This window comes from Parasteatoda tepidariorum, chromosome 4 (assembly GCF_982258835.1).
Source record: "Parasteatoda tepidariorum strain Cologne lab strain chromosome 4, Ptep-v5.0, whole genome shotgun sequence".
In the NCBI taxonomy this organism is placed as follows: domain Eukaryota; kingdom Metazoa; phylum Arthropoda; class Arachnida; order Araneae; family Theridiidae; genus Parasteatoda; species Parasteatoda tepidariorum.
This window is the reverse complement of record NC_141758.1, coordinates 14,978,784-14,989,318: the sequence shown is the minus strand read 5'-3', so window position 1 is coordinate 14,989,318 and position 10,535 is coordinate 14,978,784. Positions and strand designations below refer to the sequence as shown.

General features: G+C 30.5%; 1 protein-coding gene across 1 annotated transcript; it reads left to right on the top strand.

The window, feature by feature from the left end:
- Window positions 1-261: 261 nt before the first annotated feature.
- Window positions 262-9,266, top strand: LOC107447513 (uncharacterized). The gene is made up of 3 exons (XM_016062442.4): window positions 262-399; window positions 3,337-4,183; window positions 9,125-9,266. Exons 1-2 carry the CDS (start codon window positions 388-390, stop codon window positions 4,171-4,173), a joined length of 849 nt encoding a protein of 282 aa, XP_015917928.1. The 5' UTR covers window positions 262-387; the 3' UTR covers window positions 4,174-4,183; window positions 9,125-9,266.
- Window positions 9,267-10,535: the final 1,269 nt, after the last annotated feature.

Genomic DNA, 10,535 nt, shown 5'->3' with positions numbered 1-10,535 from the left:
AAAATGTTTCTTAATAGAAATTTAGAAAAATATTTCTTAATATACTGGGCCTTCGGAATCTAATTAGAGTGAAATCAATTTTAAAAAAAAACTAATCGATTTGAAACATTATTGCAAACATAAGAATCCACAACTCGCATCCGACCTTCGGAAAAAAGTTGCTCTTCTGAGGTCAGAAAGTAAAAGTGACCTGAGGCCGATTTCTCTTTCCTTGATTAGTATAAGTTCTGGGTTAAACATTCAATTTCAACTGATTTACCAGTTCAAGGTTTCACCAACCCACTTTTCATTAGTGAGAATTTCATCTCGATCGCCAATAAGTTGTGAAGGTTCAATTTCATATTATAAAAAGAGTTTCTGGCTGATGTTTCATTTTCAAAAGCAGACATGAAATTCCAAGTAAGTAATTTGTTTTTGATTCGGATTTATACACGCTCTAAAAGTGTTTTTCAGGTTTAAAAAGGTTAAAAGTGTCTTCCGGGTTTATCTTAGATTAACTTGGCTGCCAACTTTCTACACTTTTAGCAAAAATTTATTATAGTGGTAGCTAAGTTTTTTTTTTTAAATGTATTATTTCTTATTCATTTAAGCTTATTTTCCACCCCACTACATACAAATGATATAAAAATTCACATGCAACGCCACTTTGTTCCAGTTTTTAAGTGACGAGGCCTTTAAAATGCTGGCAAAAAATATTGAAAGTTTTGGCTCCTAAATGTATACGACTCTGTAAAATATTTTGCTAAAAGCGTTTGAGGGCTGAATATAATTTGTTGAATATAATATTATTGAGGGCTTTTAAAATGTTGACAAAAGTACCAAAAAGCTGAATGCTTTAGAAAGGTATAAAATAAAAGAGTGATAGCTAAGATTTTCAAGACAGTTGGGAAATGCTTAAATTTATCTTTCATTTGTGAATTACGAAAATATAATCGGGTTATTTTTTGCACCCATGTATATTTTCTTCAAATTAAATATTTATTGATAGATTAAAACATCTAGATATATGTCTATACATATATGTGTTTTATAGAGCGATAACAGTATTAACTTTGTTACCGCTCTATAAAACATGTTACAAAAAGCGTATTATTTGTTAGCCTTGTTATTTAAGTTTTGAATTTATAAGCTCTAAAAGTGCGTTTCAGGTTTAAAAAGTATTTTTTTTGAAGAGTATCTGCCTGACTTACTTAAAATATGATTTGATATCTTTCAACATTTGAGATTTCAACGAAATATTTTTCCAGTGGTATTAAACTGAAGCAGGAGATTTTAAAATGAATGGATTTTTTATATAAAATTTTTCATCGAATTATTTTTTCAGAAAAATAGTATATTGTTTACTAAATTTAGCTAAATTGACTTCTAAATATTTAAAATTTAACTTTGATTTTATCTCTGTAGACTACCACTTTTCAATGATAGAGATAGTATAACCACCAGCAATCGGATGGCAGTGCATTTGCTTATTTCAAATTATTATAATAATGCATTACATTTGTTACCACTAGGAAAAATACTTTCTGAAACTACGAATTAATTAATCTTTTACTTATAGCTTTCATTACTCAACATTTGTTCTATATTTGAATTTGTGTTATTTTTGTAAAAAGTCTAAAAACGTATTTCTGGGTAAAAAAAGTTACTCTGAGTCTAAAAGGTATCTCCCCGATTTACCTCTGATTTCAGTTTATTTAATTCCTCTCAAAAATTAATTATAGCCATATTAAATCAATTTTTGAGATTCTTGCTTTTGCATGTATTTAAAAGAAATAACATGCATAAGTAAAGCACTTCATTCTTTCATATTTATTTCCTTCTTCATTTACTTCTAAATTTCATTAGTAAATGTTTGTTTTAGTATTGGATACAAGCGCTTTTAAAGAAGCGTATTTTAAGATTTAAAAATTATTTCATTTAAAATATTAACGTGTTTAAATAGTATTTATTTTTAATGCATTCTACAAATATTTTTTATTTTAATTTTGATAGTTGAATCCTTCAGATTTTCGTTCAAATCAAATTTTGTTTTTTTGAGATTTTTGACTATTTTTTAGGGCTGTCCATTTCTTACGCTTTGTTAGAAAAAAAATGTTAGTTATAAAGAAAAGTTTATACTTTAATGCATGATCATCACATTAAGCGCCGTAAGCATAAGGTTAATATTCGGTAAAAAATATTGGCAAGCTGCATTTAAAAATCTCTAAAACATAAATCGTCAATAAATAACCAAGAAATATTTAATTCAAAGGAAGTGTATAAGGATGAAAACATTAAATTTGTAAATCACAAAGTAAAGTTTACTTTTTTAAAACCTTGGCTAAATCTCATTTCTTTGTCCAGGTAACGCAAACCTTTTCCTTTCGATCACTTGAAGAATTATTCTTGTAATATTATTTTTCCTTTAAGGATGTGTTCTTTTTTAAATCTTAAAACCTATCAACCTCATAACTTATCTTCAGGATTGTATTTTTATTAAACTTTTCAATAAAATAAATATTTTCTACTAATTGATTTATCATAAAATTCAAGAAGATAAATATGATGAAATAGCTTCTGTCAGATTATGCTATGATCTCATAAATGATAAGTATTTAATAAAATTTATCTAATTTTTTCTTGCATAACTTACCTTTAAAATTTTCCTGCAAATGAAAATCTTTCAAGCAATGTGTTAATAGGTGTTATTAGATGATTTAACTTAACCATTAAAAAAATTACATTCATGTAAAGAAGTCGAAAACATAAATCACCTTTTACAAAATAGAATCTGCTTTTTGAAAATAAATAAGAAATGTTTGAGGTACATGTCTATTTTTGTCTACCCTCATTTAAAATTTGCCAATGTAGTTAAAAATTAAACTTATTATACTAAAGTTGAATCAGTATTTCATTTAATAAATTTAGTAATTTTATATTTTAATGAAATTCCGAACCTTAAAATTGTCAAAATGATATATAAGTTGTTAACTATAATATTGATCAAACTGTCGAATAAAGCAAATTTTCGGAAACTTTATTAATTCCTTAGCTGGTTGAATTTTTTTTTGTCAGAAATTTTTACAAAAAATGCATATGGCTAAACCAGTTAAGGCGAACTTATAACCAAGTAATGGGTATAAATTAGACTTTGTAAATGTTGAATCTCAATAAATAATCTGTAAGTGAGTGCAATCACTTATGAAAATATACCAAAATTATACAAATATACCAATGGATCAAAAATTTACAAACGTCCAAGTATTCACAATATGCAAACTATTTATATTATTTCATGAAGAGTTATTGATGTAACTGTATAAGCTGACGTAAACTAAGATTTAATATTTTTTTTAGATAACTTTGAGTATTCTGAGCACTTTGGTGCTAACAGTATGCAGTGTAGGGTACGGTCCCACCCCACAGCATGCAGCTCCTCAACAATACCAACAAGTCCAATACCAGCGACAACCAGTACAATACCAACCGGTCCAATACGAGCGTCAACCAGTACAACATCAGCAATACCCTGCTCATCAACAACAACCACAGCAGCAATATCTTGTTCATCAACAACAGCCACAGCAGCAATACCCTGTTCATCAACAACACGCACCACAGCAATACAGCCCCGTACCAGTCACTTACGTCCAATCAGAACCTGCTGCTCACCAAAGTTCATCGGAGGCATACAAACACGGAGCACATGGTCAACAAGCGGCCGGTCACACACAATACAATCAAGGTTACCAAGCAGACAAACTTAGCCATGCTAACAATGCTGCCTCAGCTAATGGACAACACCACTTAGGAGCACACAACAGTCGCGGTACTCATGGAACTCAGCATAACCAGCAAGGTACTTATAGTAACGTTGGATCTTATTCCCAGGATACAGGTAGTGGGTTCGAGAAATCTTACTCATTCGATAGAGCAAATGGTTATCATGATATTGACGCAACCAATTCCGGCCAATCAAGCAGCCAAGCCACCCAAGCGAAGCAAAACCACCATAATATTGGTTCTCATGGCTCTCAATCAGTAGAAAGTCAAGGAGCTCATAGTAGTGCAGCAAAGTCTTCTCACGGAGTCCAAACTCACAGCAAATCTCTTTTTGATAAATACGGATACAGCCACGGAGGAAAGCAGCAAGGATACAGCTACTCTCCACTTTATGGATATGGATACCATTAGCAAAATATTGGTAAGTTCAGTCAGAAAAGTTTATTATTTTAGGCTTTTATAAGGTGTCCCGAAATTGAAGATATGAATTTCGTGTCATTTGTGGTTGAAACCAATTAAAAAAGGGGAGACAGCTGAAAGTTCAGGGTTATTAAAATGGTGTGTTGAGCAATGTTTTGGTCATTGCTATATGATTTCCTGTCTTGATAGCAGAAACTGCAATAGCATTTTTGAGAGTATGGTGGTAGGTTTTTTATTTACGTCACACTAGAGCAGCGGAATGGGCTATCGGCGACAGTCTGGGAAACATCCCTGAAGATGATCCGAAGTAATGCCATCGCGCTTTTGAATCTCTGCAGAAAGGAAGGTTCCCTTACTTTGGTGGTCGGACAGGCTGCGCACGAAGTCGAGCACTTTACGGTTGAACAGTTGAACGAGGACTGGTACCGCGCACCATCGGTCCCTACACAGGCTGATCAAAGTGGTAACCCACCCGCTTTCTAACCTCGCCCAGTGATGCTTGAATTCGGTGTTCTACTGTAAACCATGTCTTTACGATCAGTTCACTGCGGGAATTTTTTGCAAAGTCTGAAGTTTTAACCCCCGATCGCCTGTTTTTTGAACGTCGGAATTGAGGAAATTCAGATACATATATGGCACTTTTAAAAAGTAACGAGTAAAAGTACAAGTATTTTTAAAAAAAGTAACGAGTAAAAAGTTCTTATTTTAAAAAGTAACGAGTAAGAAGTACAAGTAAAAGTACAAGTACTAAACAAGGAAAGTAACGATTTAAAAGTACATTTCTAGGAAATCGAAAATTCAAAGTCACCTAAAATTTTATTCAATAATATTCTTATGTTCTTTAATGTTTTTGCAAAATTGTTGTTATTTATTTAATTATTTTTAATTTTGAAGGTTATGGATATTAATTTATTTTTAAATTCGGAGGAATATTATAATATAATTTAATAATATAATCGTATAATATAATTTTAAAATCAAATATAATTTTAATATCAAACTTTTTATGGATTTGCACGAAAAAGAAATTTTATCTATTGATTTTAATTTTTAGTTTATAATTTTTATTTGTTTAAATTACCATTGATTTAAAATTGTTTTACTCTTTAGAAACGCGTTTTAAAAGCATAAACATAAACAAAGCAAACACGGGATTTCAGATAGCTTTGTGATCTTTGAGTTAGTAAAAAATAATTGAATGTGCAGTATAAGATGAAACAGAAGATATTTAAACACGAAGTTAGCTGTGAATGCATGTACATTGCAAATTAATTTTATAAATTAAAAAAACATAAGCATTTTTTTTTAATTTAGTTTTTTTTTCTTTTAGAAAACTTACCGACTTTTAGAAAAAAGTAACGACTTCATTCGATATTTCTGTTACAAATACTTGTACTTTTTCCCTAAAAAGTAACGAAAGTACAAGTAAAAGTACTAAATTTAAAAAGTAACGAAGTACAAGTAAAAGTACGTACTTTTTACTTGTACCGGCGGTACAAGTAACGAAAGTAAAAGTACTGCCATATATGTTCAGATATCGATAAACTTAGATAAAAAAAATCCACCCTCGCTATTACCTGATGTGTTGTTCCTTGAAATTCTTTATACAGTATATCTTAAAAAACATTAAAGTTTCCTAATTTTTAAAAACTGGGAATTTTAATCTGCTTTTTTTTTAATCAAAATTATTTTTTACTTAAATATTGAAATATACTGTATTTGACACAATTAGAGATAGAATGATCGCACCCGTAAAGGTGATAAAAGCAATAGAAGAAAACATGATATTATTCTTCAATTTTTTTGTATGAAGAAAAGTACTTTTGCGATAAAGGCATGCTAGAGTAATTTAAATTAAGTTTCCACAACTTAAGGCACATGAATGGTTCATATAGGGCTACAATACTTTCAACTAATTTAAATATATAAATAAATAAATTATCAAATTAATAACGAGAAAAAATTATAAATAATAACAAAAATAAGAATTGAAAATTGGTGTGAACTTAAATGACAGCCTGCGTTGAGAAATTAGATGAAAGATTAATTTCAAAAAAATTAAAAATTAGCCTATTTATGCCTAGCGTTTGCAATAGTGTATGATTGCTAATTTCATTTGGTGGAAACAAGATAAATATGTTTACTGTGATATATTTATTAATTATAAAAATATTTCTATTTGAATCTGAATAAATGCAAAGTGCATTTTTAAAACTAAGTGGTAGACGGCAGAAAGCTTGATATAAAGAAAAAAAAAACTAACACTATTTTTAGATAAGTGTTTCTTAATTATTAACAGCTTCTTAATTTTCTTCGCTGTTGGGTTATACAGTAAAATCTGTACTCCCATATTTCAAAGTACAAAATGCAATAGTAAGCGCGAGATAAAAATTTAACGATCTGTGTTGCCTTTCCGATTTTAGAGTAGACCCGCGACTGAAATAAAATTTGATCTAAGGGATGCCACAGACGGCTAAAAATGTAAGAAGTGGTAGAAATTCAATCTTTGATTATTCAATCTTAATTAATACTATAGCTTACATTTCAAATTATTAATATTTTAAGTAAAAACATTTTTCTTTTTCAAGAGTTAACAAAAAAAAATGCTATAAAGCGTTTCAGAATTTATTAACATTTTAAATTTTACAAAGCACCATTTAAAACTATTTCACATAGTAATGCCCCGTAGCAAAAAAGGGACTATATATGGAAAATAACTATATGTAAAAGCCGGGATAGCCTGGTTGGCAGGGCGCTGGACACACGTTCGTGAGAACGAGAGTTCGAATCGATACTCTTTGTGCACTAAATTGGAGATTGACCATTCTCTGGTTCAGTTCAAAATTACGAATCAGGCCTTAAATTGAGACGAAAAAGAGAAAAAATGGCAGTTGAATTGTCACAATTATAGATAATTTTCGTGAGGGGTAAATATATTCTTGATAATAAGCAATTCATTTCCATTAATTTTATCTCGGGGATGGATATTTAATTATTCCCGAAAGAAATCTAAACATGAAATTTATTTGCTACCAGATTTTACTCTTGTCCGTCTTGATATATATGCATTTTCAGCCCTGCCGTGGATGATATTCATCTCCAGCTTGGTGCAACATCTCCACATCATTCCTTAAAAAACTCAAAATAAGCCAGAATAAAATCCTCAGGAAAATAACAAAAGCAAGATGGTTTATCCGCAATAAAAACATACATCGCGACCTCAACATAGATCTTTTAGATCATCACATTGCAAAGCAAAACTTTAGATTTTTTGAAAAGACCATATATTGTGACACCGCAGGATTCAACGAAATTTTTACTTTAGAAAACTTCAGAGAAGACATAAACCTCAGGCCGATTGCAGCTCATTTTTGTAGTGACATAATTTTAACTAAAATGCAAAATATTTAATTTCCTTTTATTCCAATTACCAGAAAGAACCACCTTAAAGATTAAATACAAGATGAATGGGAAAAAGGCCGCTAACGGCCCCAGGCGCCCAGCTATATTTCGATGATGATGATGATGATGACGTGGATGATATTGAGAAAATCAGCAAAAGAGCCATGACGGCCTTCTCTAGCTTAACCCTTTCGCGCCGACTGTCACAAATACGTGCCAGCATAAAACCGTATCAACCAGGGTAAAAAGATAAAACTGGTAATCAAAGTAATTCTTTAGCATTTTATTTGTGGGCGGAGTTATAATTGTTTGATTTAATTAATTCACCATTACTTAGTTCAAAATAAAACTATTTAGTTATACTTTGAATTAACATTGATTATATATATGATTAAACTAACAATAATTAAAGTAAAAGCAAAGTAAGTCTGTCAAAATAGCAACGACTACATTTAAGTTACCGTTTTTTTATTTAATTGCATCGTGTTTCTGATTTTGTGCGAAATCACCCGTCCCCAAGGGGTTAAGGCGGATACTAAATTCTAATTCGAGTCTACCACTGAATCTCAAACTTCTGCTCTATATTACTTGCATTAGGCCGATCATCACGCACGCAAGCCCTTCATGGAACTGCCTAAATAAAACCAAAATAAATAAGATTGAAACCATTTAAAGCAAAATCATCAGAAGAATGACAGTAGCATCTTTATATATTAGAAATAAAGCATTAAGAAAAGACCTAAAATTAGATACTGTTTATGAATTTATAAGCCAACTTCCAGTTTTTTTACCACAACGCCCTAAACTCGAACGCTGCAGATTTTTAATCTTATCTTAGACAAAGAATTAATTTCAGAATCTTACAGGCGCAATCCGATCATAAACTTCCTTCTCTCGGTACTCTTCCTCGCAGGCAGATACTTCGAATATTTTCCTATCAAGTCAAGCTCTGGATGATTGAATTGATGTATGAATGGGTCCCCCCCCTAAACTCGTGTAATGTATGGTTGTAGCACAAGTCGAATTCTCGACTTGTGCTACAACCATAATGAGAGTCGCCATCTATGAGAGTCGAATTCTCATAGATGGCGCCAGTGGAAATCAAGAAGAATCGCACTCATTGCTTTCATGACATACGACAACAACTGAATAAAAAAGTGGCAACTAGATTAATTTATTCTAAGTTGATAATTTTATTATTTTCCAGTTTTTTTTTCAAAAAGCTTTGAGCTAGTATGTATATAAATATACATTCTGCTAGAAGATTTATTTATTTCAGTAATTTATTATGATAGATGAAACTATTGTTGTTTCTACAAAATAAATTATGTAACTCTACCACTTTTTTGTTTCTGAAAATGAGAATCCTGATTTTAAAAGGTCGCTAGGCACAAATAAGTCAAAAATTATTTCCAATTTAAAAAATTTATGTTAACTAAGTTTTTATTCATTGAAGAGGTGAAATTGATCGTTACAGTGTATATGCATTGCTTTATGAGAAGTTCATGACATTTATAATATTTTATTTTTATTTTTTCAGGCGTGTTTCAAATGCCTATTCTTCTAAAGAATGGACCATGAACACTATTTTTCAAGAACAATCTATTTATTGAATTTTGTCCAGTTTCTGTCGATTACTTGTAGTCAATTTATATTTTATGTGAAATAAATTTTTTTGCAAAGATAAACTTTTTGAATTGATTATTTCTTTGTATGGGTCCATTAGAGATTATTTATTGCAAACACTCCATTTTTACTATAATGTTTTTATTTATTCTCAAAATGGGTAAAAAAGTTCACTTCTTTCTTTTCATATTTCTTGCTTCTTGGGAATTTTAAAAATGTAGTTTCAAAGTTTTCTCTTAACTCTTAGCCGCCTTACGGAAAGAGAGTCAGGTATTTAGAGGTTAAAACTGAAATGTTAAGGATTAACTGGTAGAGTTGGCAACTAAAAGTATAGAATTTTATTTGTTAAAAAAAGAAAAACATTGCTTCTCCATATGAATATCGCAAAAATAAAAATTTTCTTGCACAATTTTATCCCTTTGTCGAATCTTCATGTATCAACGTGACATTTTTTCTCAAAAAAGATATTTACTGAAGTCATAGACGTGCCGTGAAATGATTTTGACTTCTTGAATATAGGGATAATACGGGATATAGGGATAATACGATTTAGTATAAAATATAATACTAAATACTTTCAACTCAAAACTATTTACTACGAAAAAAATACATTTTCCAATGTCTCATTTATACGCGTAATTCAACTTAAAGTAACATCAGAGTAAAGGGCAGAAAGTCCATATATATCAAGACGAAGAAAAGTAAAAACTGGTAACAAATAGACTTAATTTTTACCTTTTTGTGGGGAATAATAAAATATCCGTAACTACCGAATTTTTTTAACAGTTAAAATTTAGATATTGAATTGCTTCTTCACCGAGAAAAAATTAAGAGCAGTGAATTATTTATTGTTAAGAATTGATTTACTCCTCCCGAAAATTATCTATTATTGAAATAGTTCTGTTACCAGTATTTTCTCTTTTCCGTCTCGCTATTAGGCCTATCAGTGTGATTTATGACACATAAAGCATTATGGCATGTTAGATGACACATGAATTATATTAGGGTTGTAAGTTGTTAGTCTAAGAAGAAAGCATGCTGAATTGGAGTCATCTGTCAAACGGTTTCTAAGCGACTTTACTTGCTGCCCGGAGCAAGTCGGCAGCTCTGCAATTTCTTAGAATTTTGCAGAAACCGGAGTAGTTTTTATTTCTAATTTACTATAGAAAGTAGATTCCGCGAATGATTTTCCTTCAATTTTCAACGAGAACAATTTGTAATGTTTCTCATAGTGGTATTAAATAAATAATGAATAAACAAAATTTCTACCACTTTTTACATTTCAGTTGCCTGTCTTTTATAAGGATCACGACTTCAGCTTGATA